This window comes from Trachemys scripta, chromosome 12 (assembly GCF_013100865.1).
Source record: "Trachemys scripta elegans isolate TJP31775 chromosome 12, CAS_Tse_1.0, whole genome shotgun sequence".
NCBI lineage: Eukaryota > Metazoa > Chordata > Testudines > Emydidae > Trachemys > Trachemys scripta.
The window spans coordinates 38,621,132-38,643,527 of NC_048309.1; the positions used below are offsets into that span (position 1 = coordinate 38,621,132).

Below are 22,396 nucleotides of genomic sequence, written 5' to 3' on the forward strand. Positions count from 1 at the left end.
TCGATTGAGGCAGTGTGGCCTAGTGGAGACTGCATAGGCTCGGGGCTAAAGAGACTTGGGCTTTGTTCCTGGGTTTGACCTGTTGGGTGAGCCTGAGTAAGTCACTTCCTTGTTCTGTGCCTCAGTTTCCACAATGGGTACAAGGGACATAACGACACTGGCCTCCTTTGTAAAGCACTTTGAGATCTATGGAAGAAAAGTGCTACATAAGAGCTGGAAGTTTTTATTATTACCTCTGATTTACAATTTTGTAAGCATGAAGAGAATCCATTCTACAGACTTGAGTGGAGTTAATCCTGATTTACACCTAGAAGTGAGAGAAGAATCAGGCCCATAATATTTTAACCTTCCAGAGCTGAGCATCCATGTACCTGAAGATGTTCACTAGGAAATACCACACACATAAAACAGTCACTGATTTTTTTTTTTTAATAATAGACAAATTCTTTTTAAAAATGTCTCTTTGGCTGGGACATGCAAAGGGGCAAGAAGGAGTTAGGCACCCAAATCCCATTGACTTTGAATAGGATTTGGGCACTAAACACCTTCAATTCTTTTGAACATTTCATCTATGTATCAAATATTCCTGTGAACAGAGCAAATATTTTCCATATCTGCAAAATATGGCTACTGATTTATAAGATGGTTCAATGACAGAGCTGAGAATAAACCCCACTTTGACACACCATCAGCCATTCATCTGACATATAGTTGGAATAAGTGCCTTCAAATGCACATGATAATCACATCACAATTAGTTGACTACACTTGGGGTTTGGTCTTCAAAATGTTTGAGAGACCAAATAACCAAACCTAGCCAAATGTATTGTCTAAACACAATGCAGCACGATAGGAAAAGGAGATATACCCTCCTTCCACGAAGCAAATTCTCTCAGAGTGTTAACGTTACACAGAAGGGGTGTTCAAAGACATGTATTTCAGACAGCAGTATTTATGGTATGACTTTACAAATTACAAAGCCCTTTACTCACCCCAAAAATCCAGCCTGCCAGTGTATACCAGTTCCTAAACTTGCTTTTCCGGCCTGTACTTTTCTTATCTGTTTCGGATATTACATGCCAAACTGGTTGGGCATTGAGGTTCATCCCAGCTTGTGCTAGGACACGCCCTTCATGTATCTTGGCTTTGACAGGCTTCCTAAATTCTAATGCCAAAGCTGGCTTCAGCTTTGCAAATTGTTGTGCGATACTCGACAAGGGTGAACAGAATTGTGGAGAGAGCATAATGCATTCAGCTAACATAACTTCCCATATATATATTTCAAAGTTCTCCTGAGTCAATGGCTCGGAGATATAATCTACATTGTATTAATACTGTGTGCATAATACCCATTGATATGGTGTATACTACACCCAACATATATGTATTATGTAACACCTTGATTGGGGCCTAGTCCCACTGAAATCAATGGAAAAATGCCCGTTCACTTCAGTGATCACTGGATGAAGCATATGGCCTGGTATTTTCAAAGGAAACAAAGGGAGTTAGGGCCAGATTTGCAAAGGTATTTAGGCACCTAAAATGCAGATAGGTGCCTGTTGGGTTTCCATAAGCACGTAAGGAGGTTAGGTGTTTAACTCCTCATGTGCCTATGTGTACTGTTGGTCTCTGTGCATCCTCGTGGGTATGTGCATGGTAGTAAACACTCAATTCATATTTGTGGCAACAACTGGACATTGGGATTATTTTACCACATTGACCCAGGCCTCTCTGTGAATCACTCGATGCTATTCATCAAATCCCCTGCTTCCTGCCCATGCAGGGCCAGTCAAAGCCTCCCTGCCGCTGATCTCCCGAGCCCTCCCTCCCATGCAGGGCTGGCATTACCACTCACCTCCCATCCCCCCACATGTTCCTCCATGCCCTGCTAGGGGTTGCACCCCACTTTTTTGCCAAAACTGATGATAATTTGGGATGAGCAAATGGGACAAATGCTGTGACAGGACTTAAAAAAAAGGACTGTCTCAGGCAAAACAGACGTATGGTCACCCTACCCAATTACCTTTGTGAAACTCAGAATCCAGAACTAAATTTCACAGCCCAGCTCAGTCATTGGTTATTAGTGAATCTGTAGCCGTATAAAAGTCACAGCACTGGGTATAACACCAATTGGCCTCTTTAGTGGCAGGTTCAGAAGACAGGCTAAGGGAAGACAGTCCCAGTGAAGGCATCAACTTCTGAGTTCTGACCTAGAGAAATAACCTCTTTTGGTCAGTTTTGAATTGCATTGCCTGACAGAATTCTGGGATGTGTGTGTGTGTGTGTGTGTGTGTGTGTGAGCTTGTATTCCCACATCCCTCTCTATCTAATAATTTGTCTATTTAATTGTCCATCCACCTAATTGTCCATCCTGCTGTCTATCTGTCCAAGATGTCTCTCCATTTGCCTCCTTTTACTGTTTACCCACCTAATTATCCATTTGTCTGTATTTCCAATTGCCCATCTACACTTCTATCAATCTGCCATGTCATCTGTTCATCTGTCTAATCATCTCTCTGTCCACTTGTCTGATGGTTTTAACATTCACCTGCTTCTATCTATCTATCTAACTATCTATCTATCTATCTATCTAATCTACTGCTAATTGGCCCATCCCTGTGGGAAGTGGGCTTCAGTGGACAGGGACTGCTGTGTGGGTGCATTTCACAGTCATGGTCACTAAAGTAAAATTAAAATACATCATGATTATTGGTAGCTGAAGAATATTCCTTCCGACTCTGTGTGCGGCTAATTCCACAGGCAAAGCAGGTGGCAATTTGAGCGGACAAGAGGCTTGCAGTGTGATTGTAACTCTCTGCTAAGGGCAGCAGTGGCAAGGGGATAGAGTGTAATTGGAGCTATCTCCGTGTCTCTGGTAGCTGACCAGAGAAGTGGCAAGGAATAGTTTGCCCATAGTGTATAAAGTGCTTGACCTTAAGTATGCAGCTGTTTCTATAGGTCTGATTGCAGATCTACAGTGACAGATCCCCAGCATGAAGGAACCCTGAGCAGTGTCATTTGAAACATATTAATTTCATTGACTCTTGCTTAGGATAAAAATAATAATCAGTTAAAAAACCCTGCTTCATTATGTGCTTGTTAAAATCATTCCCGTTAGCAACACAGCTACTAAAATGAAATCTCCCCAACTAGCCATGCAGCACCTGTGGCTCTATAGGGATTTTCAGGAGGACACAGAGGTCATTATAACTCCTCATGTCTTAATCAGCACTCTGAGAAATGTTATGCCCAGCTGAGATCTGGGCACTGCCTGGAGATCTGAAAAACCTCTCAAGGAACTAAGAGCCAGTGTCAGAAACAAAGTTACTCTTCATCTTAATGGGTCCCATGGAGGCCATTAGAATGGAAACACTGTTGGAAAATGCAGGTTGCGGCAGCAGTCCCATTGGGGCTGATTAGAAAGGAAAGTCAGAGCCACTGATTAATGTTAGACAATGGAAGGGGAGGGTTTGTTCCTATGGCAAGGAGCCCCCTGTTGTGTAAAGTGAAAGAGGTCAAGCCAGTTTGACCAGTTCTTGTGAAAGGTGATCCCTTCATTCATAAATTCCACCAGAGTCTCACCTAGCTAGGGGGTGTAGTGTGTGTGTGGGGGGGTAGATTGCAGTGAAACTGACATGTAAACAAACAAGAGATTCCCACTGGGTTAGCAGAGGCAGCAGGGCCCACGTGCAGTGAGTGAAAGACAACTCCAGGTGTCTAGGCCTCAATGACAGAGATCAGCCAAAGTAAATGGATTGTGACAGGCTTTGCTGTCCTGCCCATGAAACCCAGTGCTGCCAGTGCCCCTCAGTCTTAATCCACAGTCCTTACCCAAAATGCTATTCCATCTCTGGGCCCACATAGACACAGAGCTCTGCCAGTGCCCCTCAGTTCTGACCCACAGCCCCTACCCATAATGCTATTCCATCTCTGGGCCCACATGCCAGGGGTGGCTCTATGTATTTTGCCGCCCCAAGCACGGCAGTCAGGCGGTTTTCGACGGCGCACCTGCGGGAGGTCTGCTGGTAATGTGGCTTTGGCGTACGCGCTGCCGAATTGCCGCCGAAGCCGCGGGAACAGCGGACCTCCCGCAGGCATGCTGCCGAAGGCTCCCTGACTGCTGCCCCCACAGTGACCGTCAGACTGCCCCCCATGGCGTGCTCCCCCAGGCATGCGCTTGGTGCGCTGGTGCCTGGAGCCACCCCTGCCACACACACACACAGCTCTGTCAGTGCCCCTCAGTCCTAGCCTACAGCCCCTACTCACAATGCTATTCCATCTCTGGGCTCACTTACTCGCACTCTGTCTCCCCCCACAACCAGAGCTTTGTCAGTGTCCTTCAATCTTGACCCACAGACCCCTGCTATCCCGGTTCTGGACTCACCCACCTCCACACACTGTAAGCTCTGCCAGTGTTCACTAGCCCTGGCCCGCAACCCCCCGCTGTTCTGTTTCTGGCATTGTTCCCTCTCTCATACACACAGCTCTGCTGACTCACCTTAAAGCCAACCCACAGACCCCTGATCCCTAAACCTAGCTGTATCCCCGTATCCCAGCCCTGGGCTTCTCCTAGCCCTTACCTCTGCCAATGCCTGTTAATCCTAACCTGCAGCCACCTGTTATTTCATCTCTGGGCTCTCACATACACAGCTCCGCTGATGCACTGCTATCCTGACACACAGCATCTGCTGTTCCAGCCCTGCCCCCACCTCCCACAGCTCTGACTTTGCCCCTCAATCCTGACCCACAGCCCCCAGCTATCACAGCCGTGGTTTCCCTTCACAGCTCTGCGGATGTACCTCAGGCCTGCACTATAATACCCCTACTATTTCTGTCTGAAAACTACTTCCCAGCTCCACCAATACACTACAATCATGAGTTACAACCCACTTGGTCCTGGCTGTCCTGCCCCAAACACACAACACTGACAATTCCCCTAGCCCCTGACCAGTGCTTAATTTGTAATTTGAAAGCAACTAGCAATTAGGTGCTGGGGCTCAATCAATTTTTTTACATTCATAAATGATGCAGCACATGCAGAGGTCCCAGGGCTATGAACGGCCAAGCCAAGAGGTGCCGGGGCACAGCCCTGGCAAGCCCTGGCACAGATTAAGCACTGGACCTCAATCTTTGTAGCTTAACAAAAAGAGGGATAAGGGATGACATGATCACCATCTATAAGTACCTACATGGGGAAAAATATTTAATAATGGGCTCTTCAGTCTGGCAGAGAATGGTATGACATGATCCAGTGCCTGGAAGTTGAAGCTGGACAAATTCTGACTGCAAATAAGGTTAAAATTTTTAGCAATCGGAGTAATTAAGCACTGGAAGAATTTACCAAGGGTTGTGGTGTATTCTCCATCACTGAGATTTTTTAACTCAAGATTTGATATATGTATTTTCCCTAAAAGATCTGCTCTAGGAATAATTTTTAGGACATTTTCTGGCCTGTGCTATATGTAACCCTTCTGCCCATCTAATTTGGCAGCAACAAGGGCCGGGTTCTGTATCTAGGGGTTCCGTTTCAATAACGCAATGCAAAACCTGGGACAATTACATACCACCCCCTGGGTGCCTCTAAGAGGCAATACTTCCCCTCTCGCAAGCACAGAGTCTGAGTGTAAAAGAAAATGTTTAATAACATGAGGTAAACAACATCAGCATTAAATTGGAAAAAACACCACAAACAGGATTCATAACACAAACCATGAGCAAAAACCGACCCCAGCAAATTGGGCTGTGTCCTTTCCCTTTGGTTTTTGAATCCAGCAACCCAAAAAATCACCCAGAATCCCCAAATTCCAACACCCCCAAAGTCTCTTGGGTCCAGCAACCACCCAAAGTCCCCAAAGTCCAACAGACCCCCAAAGTCTCTGTCCCTGGTCAGTGCAGCCCGGAGTAAAAAAGGGGGGCATGCAGGGTGTTATGGGGCACCTTACATGATCCGAGGCCAGCTGGCCATCTCTCCGTGGGGTTCCGCCACAGCCTTCACCACGAGCCAGTCCACTTCCTGCCATCCCACAAACTGCTCCACTATACAAGCTGCTCCGCTCCCCTCCCCGACCTGTGAGCCTCTCCAGCTGTCCCCGCAAACAGCTCCGCTCGCCGTTCCTTGGGCTGCTCCAACCAGCCCCGCAAGGTTCCACACCACTCGCTGCTCCTCCAGTCGCCCCGACAAATTGCTCCTCCAGCTGCTTAGCAATATAGCTTCAGGCTTCCCCACTAGTTAACACAGCACTCCGTGATCTCAGCTCTTAATAACTTTAGCTCTTTTGTGATTTCAGCTCTTAGCAAGGTCAGCTCATAGTAGGGGAGCCCCAGTGCTAGTGCACCATTGGCCCAAAGTGAATTCAGCACAGCAGCCTGTAACTAGACTCCTAATGGAATCAAAATTTGCTCTGACATTCAACAGTGGAGAGAGGCAGTAGTGCAATTGGTGTTTCAAACCCTCAGAGGGGGTGGGCCCATACCATCACATACAAATACCTGTCCCCATTCTCTCTCAATTCACTGGGTTTTGTAACCCATGCCCCTTGTCAAGCAAGTGCTACTTAGGTAATGGTGAAGGACTCACTCAGTCCTTCTGTCATACAACAGTTCCACTGGCCTTGATTCACAGAATCAGTGTAACAAAACTTTATTCTTCCTGCCCCAATAACAGAGAAAACTGAGGATCCCACACCAGCCAAAGTAACCACTTTCAGTTGCTGTTGTTTCATGCCAGGCGAGTGGGTGTGCCTATGCAAACAAGATCAGCCCCTGGAGTTCTTTTCCACACTCGCCATAATTCACCACCAGATGTCAGGGTAGAGCTCATCCTGACTCTGCTTACATATACAATAACTCAGACTAGAAGATCACAGTGGCCCACTCAAGACTTGGAATGTATTAATCCATTTATGAATCAATGATTAGAACCATAATTGCAGGCCTGTGCCTCTGACTCTATAGCAATGTATAAGCAAACATGGATTCTTTGTAAAGGAATGATAAAGAAAATGCATCCCTACTTATTCAAAATAACTCTGAAGGGAACCCCAAATTATTGCAGCCCTCATTAGAGATGATATACTACCTTTTGCAATCAATGAACTATGAGAACTACTTTTGTCAGTTAGGTGCTTGTGTGCTCTCTCCATATGCTGTCCCAGCCCTGCACAGATAGTTGGTTCAGTATACCTCGATAGTTCTACCCAGAAAGAACAACCACCAGCACGGTTGAGTGACAAAGGCTCAAGACACAGTCCTAGTGCCCTGGCTCTGTGGCTACAAGTACACTAACACATGAGTGTCCAGTGTCAAAAAGCAGCGTAGTCAGCAGCAAGACTTTTTGCTTTCCTCAAGGTCACACAAAGTATTAAGGTGAGGCATGCCAATATTTATAGACTGAGACAAACAACTCTCATACCATCTTATGTGTTTCATGACATTGGCTCGTTACCTCCGCTTGTATCATGCTCCAGGTGTCTCCGGCACAATGTCCCTATTCATCACTTCTGTCAAACCCTCTTATCTGATATTAGATCAAGATGTCTTTTGTACTGTGTTCTCACACATATCCCATATCTGTTGCTTCTTAGGAGTGTCTGTGTTTTAGCAACACTAGCAATACTTTTGCCAAAGTCATAGAGTGAACTTGTTAATATCTACTTTAATACATGGCCTAATGTTGGTTCACAGCCTCTGGTTCAGGCCTCAGATCTTCCACAAGGCCCGAAGGTCAGGTTTTTTCTTTCTCCTATAACTACCAGGTGCAATCAATAAGCCAAACAGCCAGTATGACCCAAGACAGTCATGGATTTGGGTTTCAAAAAAATTGAAGAAAGGCAATGTCATTTTCATCCAAAGCTTCATTTTGCTTAATTGAGACAAGTTTCCATAAGTCTGATGACACCCTAATGTTGGATCACATCAATGGTCCTGATTCCAGTTTTTCTGCTTTTCTTCTAAGCTCAGTTGGTCTAGTGAAATCAACAAGATGACTCATATGCTCAGAGTCAAGTATGTGCTTGAGTGCTTGGCTGTAAAGAGGTCTATGCAAGCTAAAAGGCTTTTCCTTTGTAATTCCTACCCCTGAAAAATCTCTCTCTGATGTGAAACTCAACCTGGGTTTTCATTCCTACATAGTATTATTCTAGAAATCAAATCTGGCTTTCATTAACTTCCCAATAATGGCACAACCTTCAGATTTTGCATGCCATGACAAATGTAGCTCCATTCAGTCACCTGCAGTTAAACAGAGCAAAATCAATGGAGCTCTGCTGGTTTACCCCTTGCCTTTGAAGGAGTTATGCTGATTCATACAAGTTGGGAACCTGGTCCATTGATTTTGATAGAATGAATTTGGTTTACACTAGCTCTGGAAATGTTTAATTGACTGTGATGAAGCTATGCTGATTCATGGCAGCTTGAGATGTGTCTCATTGACTTCACAGGACGAATGGAGAAGTAAGATAAATAGTATTGGTGAAGACAGTGGAGGCATTCTACCAGGGAGAGTCAGCTCAGATGATTCAATGTGGACTAAGGATCACTGATAGTAGAAGTCTGAGGGTGAAATCCAGGCCCCATTCAAGCCAAGGTCAACATTCCTATTGACACCCACCAATGAGGCAGGATATCATTCTGAGACTTTCTCCACTCACTGATTAATATGGAATCTATCTCTATTGGTATCACTATGATCAGAAAGGAATACATTGCTGGAAATTATGTTTTCTCCTGGAAAATTCAGAAGAATATACATTTGGACCGCAAGAGGATTTTTTTCAACTTAATGTATAAGATTTTTTTTTTATATTGATTTAGGTGACTCCCATTTACCTTCTCCTATGGGGCCTTGTTTGAGAGTTAGCTCTTGTCCACACACACAAGGGATGCAAGATCTCCCTACAGAAGGTTACTAGATATAACGAACAATAGTCTTCAAGAAGTCATAACTCACTTGTAGTCTGCATTTAAATTACAGTATGGTTGACTGTATTTGAGGATTGAACGAGAGGTGAGAATATTCATTTTGCTTGCTTGCTTTCTCACAATGAATGCTTCTAAATGAATCTTTCTGACTTTTTGTGGCTGGTATGTCAAAGTTCCTAAGTGTGTGTGGCACCAACACCCAGTGAAATTTAATGACAGTTGAGTGATAATTCCTTTATACACTTCTGAAAATCAAGCTAAATTTAATTTCTGTGGCATATTTAAAGTTTTGTAATTTGGCTAAATGTGCTTTGCAGTGATACAATTTCCACAACAATGTTTATGAATCTTGGACCGTATTCTGATCTCATTTTGACCAATGTGAATCTGATGAAAATTCACATAAATCTGTGAAGTGCCTTTGAATTTTATTGTAGTTGAGTCTAAAGTCAATGGAGATCTAGTGTGGTAACACTGATTAGAGAGTATCAGAGGGGTAGCTGTGTTAGTCTGAATCTTTAAAAAGCAACAGAGGGTCCTGTGGCACCTTTAAGACTAACAGAAGTATTAGAGCATAAGCTTTCGTGGGTGAATGTCCACTTCATCAGACTGAAGATGAAGTGGGCATTCACCCACGAAAGCTTATGCTCTAATACTTCTGTTAGTCTTAAAGGTGCCACAGGACCCTCTGTTGCTTTTTATTGATAAGAGAGGTTGAAGATTCACAACCTATTGTTTGCAATCAAATTTAAAATGTGATGCAAAGAGTGGCAATTTAAAAAAAATCTCTCTTTTATGAAATACAAAAAATCTTTTCAATATAACTCATGATTAGTTAGATTTGTTGGCTGTAACTATCTTCTCATTTTCATCATTTTTGCAAGTCAGTAACTCCATTGACTTCAGTGTAGATACTACTGATTTCCTGCAGCAGGAGTGAGAGGAAAATCGTGAGAAGCAGTAGTTTAGAAATAAGATGAGAGAAGCCTGAAGACAGTAAAGGGAGACTTAACTGTAATGCAGTAAGGAGTACTTGTCATATCATGTGAATGCTATTCCTAGGAATGATGCAACATGTATATATTGACATGTAGCTGATCTTCAAAATGAATTTTTTGAGGGCACGATTCCCCTCTCATTTACACAAGTTCTATACCAGTGCAACTCCAGTGAATGGAGATTCAGCCCCGCTGACTGATATGCAACTATGGCTGATTTAATCTAGGGCCAGTTAAAGGGAATGCAAGTTCTTCTATTTTGCATCTTGATTCTACCTAAATATAGCTATATATTACTTCCTATATATTATTATGTTATTTTTCTGGTATATATGGTCTGTATGCTATATATACTGAAGGTCTCCTATATTGCAACAGATCTATTTTGTGAAATTAGTTTAAAAACTGGAATCTTGGTTATTCATAAGATTACTGGTGTTTGATTAATTTTGAGATTATATTGTGAAATCCCCTCTCCAGCAGTTTATTTAAACAGTCCAAATGACTTCATGCACCTCTGCCTGAGAACATCAAGAATGTTATTTTTCTCCTTCTTTAGTCAAATGCTGGGAGAATGGAGATTCAGTAGCTCAGATTATTGTGCTTACATATTTTAATGGAGCTCAGTATATTAATATGTTATATGAATTGTGAAGAGTATCACAAGTTCTCTCACTCTCTCCATTTCACTGTTGGTCTGTCTAGATGCTTCAATTGCCAAAATGCTGTAGTTTCTGAAGAAATACCAGATAGAAACTTTAATCTTTGTTCCCACAGAAGGAACTCTCAAACAATGGAACCCAGTAATCACACCAGGGTGACCGAGTTCATCATGCAGGGGCTCTTTGACCATCCTCACCATCAGGGGCTGGTCTTTGGACTATTCCTCTGCCTTTATACAGCTGTCGTCATGGGCAATTCCCTGATCATTGTGGCTATTGTCCTACACCCACCTCTCCACACCCCCATGTACTTCTTCATTGCCAATTTGGCCACCCTCGACATTATGTGCAGTTCTTCAGTTCTGCCCAAGATGATGAAAAACCTGATGCAGGAGAAGAAAACCATCTCCTTTGATGGCTGCATGGCCCAGGTCTTTGCCTTCACTTTGTCAGGGGGTATAGAGCTTATGCTTCTCACTATCATGTCATATGACAGGTATGTAGCCATCTGCCACCCCTTGCGCTATGTCAACCTCATGACCAAGAGAATTTGCATCAGTTTAGCCATCGGGGTCTGGGCTGTTGGTGTTGTCAATTCAGTGGTGAACACATTGATCATGCTGCGCTTGGATTTTTGCGGGCCAAACCTCATTCAGCATTTCTTCTGTGAGATCCCACCAGTGCTGGCACTGTCCTGCAGCTCCATCTACCTCAACCAAGTTATGATGATCTTGGCAGACATCTTCCTGGCCATGGGAAACTTCATGCTGACCACTGTGTCCTATAGCTTCATCATCATCACTATCCTGAAAATCCGGAGCTCCAAAGGGAAGCAGAGAGCCTTCTCCACCTGTTCTTCCCACTTGCTTGTGGTCACCTTGTTCTATTCCTCCATCATCTACACCTACATCCGGCCAACCTCCAGTTATTCACTGGATAAGGACAAGTTGGTGGCCATAATGTACACTCTAGTGACTCCCATCCTGAACCCTCTGATCTACAGTTTGCGCAATAGGGACATCAAAATGGCCTTCAGGAAAATCTCTCCTTTTGCCATAAAATCGTAATTTTTACAAGAGTAAACATGATTCTCATATGTCTTGTTTTTTCTAGGACAGGTCCACAGGCAGTGTAAACTGTTGCATAACTAACAGTATATATATATATACAGTATATATATATATTCATGTGCTGTATATATATACTGCTTACTGTATTTTTCACTCCATGCATCTAAATAAGTGGGTTTTAGCCCACGAAAGCTTATGTCCAAATAAATTTGTTAGTTTCTAAGGTGCCACAAGGACTCCTCATTGTTTTTGCTGATACAGACTGACACGGCTACCCCTCTGAAACCTGTTGCATAACTATGGACTTCAATAGACATACATTTGTACTATGGCCTATTCACTTCAGTGGAATGAGAATGATTTACATCCGCTGGGAAGGAGTTGCATTGACTGCAGTGGGGCAATGCCTGATATACTCTAGATGGCCTTTGGGCCACATTATCATCAGTGGAGCTAAATTGAATCACACTAGCTGTCCCAAGGCTCATTGGTATGAGAATTTTCCAGGTATTTAGGTATCAAGTGTGATTTTCATAAAACATAAAACTCAATTGTTTCATTGGGTGTTAGTTGCCCAGATGCTTCTGAAAATCATATTAGGCTCTTAAATAGCTATAAAAGTCTGCCCATTGTGTATAAAAATATTTTGCATGCAGTCTCATTGAATCAGAATACTATATTTCATCCTAAATTAGTAATTATGATAAAAAATACCATTTATTTTCTCTGTTTTCTAATTTATTTTGAGACATTAAAACCACAAATATTTCAAAAATATATCTGTTAAGATCTGGAGCTGTCATTGTCATGCGTCGTGGCATTGGGTCAGATATTATAATAGAACTATTTTTGTTAAGATACATTTTTTATAACTGTAAAAATACACTTTTAGCAGGAGAAATTTGGGTTTTTCAAAAGGTCTCTTTTGTTGATAAGAGAATGTCTCAATCCCAACTACATATGAATGAAACTGTTGTTTTCTGTTAGCACAATTGAGTGGATAGTTCTCTGAAAACATCCACTCAATGTGCAGCGGCAGTCAAAAAAGTGAACAGAATGTTGGGAATCATCAAGAAAGGGACAGATAATAAGACAGAAAATATCATATTGCCTCTATATAAATACATTGTACGCCCACACCTTAAATACTGCATGCAGATGTGGTCTCCCCATCTCAAAAAAGCTATATTGGAATTGGAAAAGGTTCAGAAAAGGGCAACACAAATGATTAGGGGTATAAAACAGCTTCCATATGAGGAGAGATTAATAAAACTGGGATTTTTCAGCTTGGAAAAGAGGCAATTAAGGGGGGATATAATAGAGGTCTATAAAATTATGATTGATATAGAGAAAGTAAATAAGGAAGTGTTATTTACTCTTTCTCATAATACAAGAACAAGGGGGCACTGAATGAAATTAATAGGTAGCAGATTTAGAAGAAACACAAGAAAGTATTTTTTCACGCAACACACTGTCAATCTCTGGAACTCCTTGCCAGAGGGTGTTGTGAAGGCCAATACTATAAGGGGGTTCAAAAGGGAGCTAGATAGAATCATGGAAGATAGGTCCATCAATGGCTATTAGCCAGGATGGGCAGGAATATTGTCCCTAGCCTCTGTTTGCCAAAAGCTGGGATTGGGTGACAGAGCATGGATCACTTGATGATAACCTGTCTGTTCATTCCCTTTGGGGCACCTGCCATTGGCCACTGTCAGAGGACAGGATACTGGGCTTGATGGACCTTTGGTCTGACCCAATATGGTCGTTCTTATGTTACTATGTTCACAATAAATCGTTCACTGAGGTCAGGGGTTTCATGTCCAGTTATTGCCGCTGACTTATCTTAGAACCTCCATCTTTAATAACTTTTTGAACTTTTATTAAAGTGCTAGAAAAAGAAACATACAAAAAAACAGCTCTGGTATTTTTTCATAAATAAAGTATTAAGTAAGGATATCATGTCAACAATTACCGTGATTCCCTTTCCTTCTAGCCATATAGAGTGTTTTATATGGAAATCCTCCAATTATGGGGGAGGAGTGGTTATTGTCAAGGAAACAGTGTTTTTGAGCAAGTTGATGTCAGTGGGAATACCCTGAACAGATAACATTGAACTGTAGATAAGGTGTAAACAAAAGCTATTGGTCCTTACATGATCTCTAGGATGTGTCATTGAAGTAGATTCAAGAAGTATATACGTTAATAGCTGGTAAAGATGTATATAAACTTTGAAGTGTGTGGCATGAATAGGATTTGCGATATCTTCCTGTACCTAAACCCCTGCATCTGGTCCTGGCTACGATGGGCATAGAGCTATTACATGCATGATAAAGCAACTTGAGTGACGAGCTGGAGTGGAACTGAGTTTCTGGATCCCAGATAACTGGTTGAAGTGTTCTCCCAGAACTGGATGAATTGTTCTGAGTTAAGGAGTGGAAAAGGCATTGGAGGGAACCATAAAACAAAGCAGGGAAGGAAAATGAGAGTTGTGGGAGGAAGTGACAGCAGGAACCCACAGCTTGTATTCCCAGTGTTATTTGGGATGTAGGTGAACAAGTGGAGGGTGTATGGGTGATGTCAGTTGATTCCCTCTGTCTGGCCAGTTTTGACAGAACACCTTTCAGAATCTAGACACAGAAGGTGTAATGGTGTCATGGTGGATCTAGTATCTCAGCATTTGGTGGAGTGGGCAACCAGAATGGTAAAGCTCTCTCTTTCCAGTCCACCCATCACCCTCTGATCCCATGCAGTCACCCCCCAGATACTTGATATTCCAGAAGGTTTGGCATTCAACATTCACCCATCATTTAGGTGATTTCAGCTGTGAACATTTCCACCCATTTCTTGACTCTCTGGGCTTCTTTGCATGACAATCCTTGAAAATCTTACCATACATGCCTCTGACCAACAGGACCTGTCTATGGAGCTATGCCAATTTACACCAATGTAGATCTAATGCTCTATTTTATGTCAATTTACCCTGGATTCTCCCTAATGGGCAATTTTTAAATCCTAATTGGATGATTTCTTCTAAAAGATCTTCTGCAATTCAAACAAAAGTTAATTCAGGGAAGGCCTCTGGCCTTTGTTATTCAGAAGCTGAGATTGGATTATCACAAAGGACCTTTCTAGCATTATAATGTGTGAATCTATGAATCTATCACTCTGCTAAATGGATCTATTGAGACTAATTCTCATTGACACTGACAGAAATTTACATCACTCTAGCAGTGGAAAGGGGCTTTAAAATTGGAGTAAGTTCTATTTAGGCCATGTCTACAGTACAGACCTATAAAAATCCACAACCATGAGCAACATAGTTATACCAAGATAACTGCCAGTGTAGACAGCACTGTGTGGATGGGAGAGCTTCTCCTATCAACATAGCTAACACCTCTTGGGGAGATGGATTACCTACATTGACAGGAGAAGGGTGAAGCTGCACCACTGTAGCACTACACGTGAAGGCAATCCCTTTGACTCATGGTGAGGTGCCTTCATATGACTGGACTGTTATAAAATAACCTTAATGTGTATTCACAAAGGGATTTAGGCACCTAACTGACACTTTGAGTGCCTAAATCCCAGAATAAGGCATCACGGGTATTCAAAAAAAAAAAAAAAAAGAACCCACTCAACTGCTGCTGAAAATTGATGGGCCCACAAACTCTCTCAGCACCTATGTTTTTGCAAAAAAAGTCCCATAAGCACCTAGGGGCATACATACTGCTGTCCACTCAAAGCATCTGGGTGCTTTAGCCCTGGAGCAATTGATGAAGCAGGAGAAGATAGAGTTCTTCTGCCTCACTTGCTATAAGGCTGTGACTCTCCCTGTGGATATTTCAGGTTATCAGGCACCTTGCTACCCCACCCCCACCACCCTTAGTATGAGAAAGCCTTGTCAGTGCCTGCTGAGTGTAGCTCCCTGACTCCACCATCCAGAGGTGACACAGACCTTCCCCTCTTTGCCTATACAGGCTCCACTGTTCCTCTGCAGGTTTGCAAGAGGCACACCCCAGGCCTGAAGCCCTCCAAGAATCCCCCTGGAGTCTCCAACCACTGACTCACTGGACATTCCCAGATTGACCACTCCCAAATGAGCATGATCCTCAACTGGTGCAAATCTCATAACTCCATTGATTTCATTGGAGCTGTGGAAGAAAACTGAGCTGGCCTTAATGGTCTAGGCTTTTGCTTGCTTGATCTAGGCCTGCTTTGCAGCTAACAGGCCCAAAGCCTGAGCTAAGCTAAAGGTTTTGTTCCCTGACAGTGGTGGTCAAGGGAGAAAAGAGGTTAAGACACAAAAGGGGGGCAGAGGGTAGGCAATGGAAAGCCCCTGAAACAAGAATAATTTGCAATATGTGTGTACTGCTTTTGAAATATAATAATCAGTTGTGTGAAGCAATAAATTAACCTATAAGGGTGAACCAATAATAAATGTAACTCATGTCTTCCCCTACACCACTTGTGTAACTACTCCATTGTAATTGTATCCCATGGAAAGTACAGTTGTGTAACTGCATCCTATTAGGCCCAAAAACCGAAAAACATGCTTATCTCGGCTTCTGCTTGTTATCCCAGTAAACATGCTTATCTCAGTTCTCACTGTCGTTTCCCATGCATGAAGCTGCACGTATATAGGATGTATAGAAGATATATGGAAAAGGGGAGGGGGTTGGACGGACCCTGGGAAAGGAATGTGAAGGACGGGAAGCTAAACAGATGTATCCTGATTACTACTAGAACTGAATTTAAACAAAGCATAGGTTAGCAGAATTTAGACACGCTAAGTTGTTTGTCTCTCTGTATAAAAGAAGCCCAGTTGTGCTTGTAAGGTGTGTTCCTCCCTCTGGCATGAGTCGAGGGGGACACCCGCTCAGCTGACTGATCAATAAAGAACTTGAAGCCGTCTTCTAGACTCCCGTGCCTCCTTGGGGTAATTGGGCAGCTCCAGGGGGAAACGAGCCCATTTGGCTAACAATCCCATAACAGGCAAGGTTGCAAGGTTGCAACAGAGTACTGGAAAGTACCGAGAAGACCCTAACTCAACTACACCCATACAAGGCAAGGTTGCAAAAGGGTGCTGGAAAGTACCAGAAAGACCCTAACTCTTGATCAGTATTGATTTTGTAATGTATTCCAAATAAGGTAATTATTACTCAAATATGTGTAATTTGTTTGTGGTTTTAAGCTTTAAAAGCTCCTGTATGCTTTGCTTTGGGGGAGCAGTTCCATAATTGCTACCCCCAACGCGTTGGTGTGTATTCAATAAACAGGCCTCAGGCTTAGTCTTTGATTCAAAAATGATGTGTGGGTGAATTTTTCCACAACAGAGCTATGCTGAATTAGAGTAGCTAAGGGCTGGGCAATGTTTCATGCAGATGTTACCAGGGTTAGCATGAGCACAGATATGATAATGGATGGACAATTTGGAAACTAACTTCCTCATCGTTCAATGAGTATGAATCACTGATGACTTACATTGTGTGTAACCATTTAATTTAGTGCAAAGTTACCGTGATTCTCCTCTCACCTACAGCAGCTTCAAACCAGAGCAGCTCAGATGTGGTCGCCAACACGAGATAAAAGATGTTGGAGAATTGGCTCCATTGATTGCTTTGAAGTTATTTCAGATACAAACTACTGGAAGTGAGAAGAGAATGAAATAAGGAAAGCAAAGTGGATGGTGAAATGATACATAAAGGGGTAGGGAATTCTAGATTAATGCTCCTGATTCCCATTTACACTAAGGGCTAGATTCACAAAGAGACTTTGGTGTTGTAACACTGAGCATCATCATCCCTAACTTATGGGCACCTAGAAAATCACTGAGCTGCACAAAGCCTGAGTCAGGCACTCAGGTGCCCTATACAATGAGTGGGGAGATAAATGCCTAACAATGGGATCCACAAAAGACAGCAGGCTAGGTGGCACCCCATCTAAGCTCACCAATGGGAAATAACAAAGAGAAGGTGGTGTGCTAAGCCCCACCCCTCTTGGGTCTTTGGCACCTGAACCCAGACTAGAGGGAGACATCTACCTCTGCTTGAGATTCTCCACTGTGGGCCTTCTCTTGGAGGTGTTTCTTGCAAGAAGCCAGAGGAGAGGCGCTCCCTCATAACTTTTAGCTCTGTGGTGAAGGCACTCCCCTGGGAGGGGGGTGATCGTGATTCATGTCTTTCCTCTACCTGAGGGGATGTGACCAGGAATCTGCCACCATTCGGGTGAGTGTTATGAGCATAGGGATAGTCTGTTGAAAGGTCTCCTTCAATGTCTCCTGTGGAATCTGTTCCATTTTTGATAAACACTTCAAGAGTCATTGGGCTGGAGAGAGAGAGAAAGAGAAAGCAAATATGAGAATGAGTTTGGAGCCTAGTGGTTAGAACATGCCCCTAGGATGTGGCAGAACTAGGATCCTGTCTCTCTGCTGTAGTAAATTTCTTAAAAATATGTATTCACAGTGGAACAGTTTCAACAGGAGCCCAACATAAGCCTATCCCATAGGCCAGTGGTCAGGGAACTCACATAAGAAGGTCTATTGTGGTCATCTGCTCTGACTGCATGCCTGCCATAGGTTATATGGCTTCCCCCAAATTATTTTTTTCTTTAAACTACAGAAGATCTTTAAAAAAAACATCCTATGTGGATTTTAAAATTGACATTGAGGGAGAATCCACCAAATAAGGGGAAAACTTTGTTAGAAGGACTAGATTTCCAGTGGCATAAATTACCGTAACTCCATTAAAATCAGTGACCAAGGTCTTGTTGTATTTCCTGTACTATACATTTTGCAAGGAACAAAAGTTAAACTCTTCCTGTTTAAAAAAAAATGTTTATGAAATTCAGCCAAACTGGAATGAACTGGCTTGTTTATGTGAAAGGAATTGTACTAAGTGGTCTCCAACGCTCCTGGTAAATTTACTGCTTGTCCGGGAAATGAGCTTGAAAGAGTCTAAAAATGGATGGAAATGTTTCCAGTTGAAATCACCAAAATTATTGCTGAATGTTGATGGGAGGAGGCTGCCGCACCTTCTGGAATATTATTTATCTGGGGGTCACTCAATGTGATCAGAGGGGACTGGAAGGAGATAATGTTACCATCGTGGCAGCCATCTCCACCAACTCCTGAGTCCCTCGATCTACCATGACACCTTTCAAAATTTTGCCAATATCCTGAAAGGCATCCTACCCAAAACTGGCCAGACAGAAGAAAACAAATTATATCACCCCCACTCCATTGGCTTTGGCTAAATCCCAAACAACACCAAGAATATGAGCCTAGGAGTACTGCTGTCATCCCCTCCCCCATGTCTCATTTTCCTCCCCTGCTTTGTTTATTCTCTTTCTTGCCTCTTTCCATTTATGACTTGTCTAGGAAGAGTCTGACTTAGCCCCCATAACAGACCCAACCTGTGCGACGGCGCTGTAGTCCTGTGACCAGAATGTCAGCTAAAAGCAACCTCTTAAGCAGCCTGGCCCTGGCACAAGTTTGACTAATCTCAGAGTAGCTGATCAGACCAAAAGGTAGCAGCTGACTTTTCTTTTCTTGCTGTTTTTCTATGTGTCTTTTGATGTGTGTTTGTTTTGTTTCAGGATGAGTTTCCAACAATAACAACAGCTTAAGACCATTGAAACTAATGTTTTCTCTTTCCTTCCCAAAAACAACAGCCAAGATCTTCTTTAATACCATCTCAGGTGCCCTATGAACAAAGGTTTTCCATATAAAAGATCTATAAAGGTAAAGGGAAAGAGTGAAATTGTTGCCATGAAATCCTTAATTAACACTTCACTAGACTGTGTTTCAGCACCTCTGGCCTTTTATTCCAAGCCCTGCCACTAGCCTGCTGGGTGTTCTTGGGCAAGTTTTTTTCAATTCTCTCTACTCAAAATTAAAAGATTCTATTCAGTTTAACATATTGAAACATTTTGATTTAGGCCATCTCAACTCAGAAAAAATATTATGTTTCAGATTTCTAGAAAGAAATAACTTTTTGGCAATTTTATGTGGAAAACTTTGATTTTGCAGAAACTGTATTTTTTGTTTTTCAGTTTTTTAAAATATTTTCTACAGAAAATTCTTGAACAGCTCTAGTTACTTTAAAAAATGAAAGTCTCCCTCTTCCCTAGACATCCCTCACTTTCCCTCCCTTTCTTACTATTTTCCAACTCTTTGCACTTGGGAAACAAAGGTCTGGTCTAGACTTAAAACTTAGATTGACCTAGTGACAACATTCAGAGGTGGGAAAATTTCACTGCCCTGAGGCCATGTCTACACTATAGAGTTTTGTCAACAAAAGTTATTCTGATGATCAAAAAGCACCATAATTAGTGCATATTCACAATACGCTCCCTGTGTCAGCAGAGTGTGTCCACACTTGGTGCTCTAGCATCGACACTGAGAGCAGTGCATTGTGGGTAGCTATCCCATATGCTGCTCACCACCTTCTACAGCTAGGACTTGTGGAAAGGCAAAGTGCATGGCAGCGCATCATGGGTGTGATCTCAACATCCCATGATGCACTATTTTCTGTCCCAGCACTATTTTCTGTCCCAGCATTCCATAGTCTTCCAACCGGGTTTTGGTGGCATTTTTCAGTGCTCCCTGTTTTCTCTGTGCCTGCATCTCTGTGTGAAAGGATGGATCCCGCACTGCTCTCTACTGTTGTAGTAACTATTATTAACAAATCACGGGTAGTCATGCAGTATATCACAAGCTCACAATCAGAACAGGACTCTGAGTTGCCTGACCTGCTGTGTGCCATGGAAAGAAACAACACTAGATTATTTTTAGCATTCAAGGAGCAGCTGCACATGGTGGACCATCACTTTTGGGCTCGGGAAATGCAAGTCTGGGATTATGAGGAGTGGCTGCTGAATTTTTGGATGCGGAAAACCACCTTCCTGGAACTGTGTTCAAAGCTCGTCCCACCCCTGCAGCACAAGGACATGAAAATGAGAGCAGCCCTCTCAGTGGAGAAACATGTGGCCATCGCAGTGTGGAAGCTGGCAACTCCAGAACACTACTGGTTGGTCACAAATAAGATTGGAGTCAGGAAGTCGACTGTGGGGGCTGTGTAAATATGCAGGGCCATTGATCACATTCTGCTACAGAGGACCATGACTTTTTGCAATGTGTGTGAAATAGTGGATGGCTTCGCAGAAATTGGATTCCCTAACTGTGGCAGGGTGATAGATGGAATGAATATTCCAATTTTGGCCCCAGACCATCTTGCAATGGAGGACATCAATAGAATGGAGTACTTCTCTGTGGTATTGCAGGCACTTGTACATCACCGTGGGCATTTCACTGACATCAATGTGGGGTGCTCCAGGAAGGTGCATGATGCAGGCATCTTCTGGAACACTGGCATATACAGAAAGCTGAAAGCAGGTACTTTCTTTTCAGATCAGAAGAGTCTAGTGAGAGATGTTGAAATGCCTTAATGATCCTGGGACATCCAGCATACCCCTCACTCCCATGGTTCATGAAGCCTTACACGGGAAACCTGGAAGCAGCAAGGAACACTTCAACAATAGGCTGAGTAGGTACAGAATGACTGTGGAATGTACATTTGGCAGATTAAAAGCGCGCTGGTGCTGTCTTTATGACAGGTTAGATCTAAATGCGGAAAACATTCTCAAGGTCATAGCAGCCTTCTTCACAGTCCATAATCTTTGTGAGGTTAAGTGTGAAAAGTTTCTCCTGGAGTGGAGTGCTGAGCAGATTGCCTGGCTGATGATACCAGGGCTATTAGAGGAGCAGAACAGCAGGCAATTTGAATCAGGGTGACTTTAAGTCAACATTTTGATAATGAGCACCTGTAATGTGTATTTCTATACAGCAATCTGCCATGCTTCATTAATTTCTCTTCTTATTTTGCCTAAAACTTGTGATGATTCATAAGCAGGATTTGTAGCAAGCAAATGATTAAACTGCATGTATGTTTTACTACCAGCAGCAATCAGTATGTGATGGATACAAATAAAGATTAGTTATCTTTCAGAGAGTTTTTATTTATTAAACACCAATTAACACACACAAAAGACTTGGTGGAAAGGGAGATATCAGTTGTTGGGATAGTGCTGAATTATTATGAATTACTCTGGGTGAGATGAGTCTGGTAAAGCTTGGTAATTCTAGACTTGCTGGAGGATTCTGGGAGCAGGGCATCAGACAGGCTATATGGAAATTTACTGAAAGTGCTGCCATTGCACTTGAACACTGACACAACTATTCACTTTGGATGTTTAACCAGGGGCTCTGTGTGTATTTGTGCTGATGTGGAAGGATTTTGGTCATGGTCAGTCATGTTCTCCAAACAAATCATGCAGAAAACACATAGATGGTGAACTTTGACTGACTGACCTGGGTCAACTAACCCTGTAAAACCACACAACCACAAGAGCTGACCCCAAAAGGTGATTGACTGATGAGTGGATGATTGATGAGAGATTAAATGTCAGCTGGCCTTCAGTCTGTCCATGTTGTCCCTTCCAAAAAAAAATATTAATCAGAAAAACAAGTTATGTAATGCCAAAGTGGCATATTTTAGGGACATGTATCTCCTTCAAGAAAGGGGGCATAAGTATCATATGCTCAGCTGTCACCCCAATTAACCTCTGAAGAGGCCTGTGATGCCATAAGATAAAGGACCCAGGGTAGCCAGCACCCTGCTCTGAGGGATTTTGGGGGACTTTGAGCCCAAGGGTTTAAGAGTAGCCAACACCATGCTCCGGGGGACACTTA

At 42.8% G+C, this 22,396-nt stretch overlaps 1 protein-coding gene across 1 annotated transcript; it reads left to right on the forward strand.

Annotated features, from left to right (window-relative positions):
• The first annotated feature begins 10,710 nt into the window (after positions 1–10,710).
• LOC117885436 (olfactory receptor 13G1-like) lies at positions 10,711–19,272 on the forward strand. Its single transcript, XM_034786743.1, has 3 exons — positions 10,711–11,619; positions 17,684–17,737; positions 19,243–19,272. The coding sequence occupies exons 1-3, from the start codon at positions 10,711–10,713 to the stop codon at positions 19,270–19,272; spliced, it is 993 nt and encodes a 330-aa protein (XP_034642634.1).
• Positions 19,273–22,396: the final 3,124 nt, after the last annotated feature.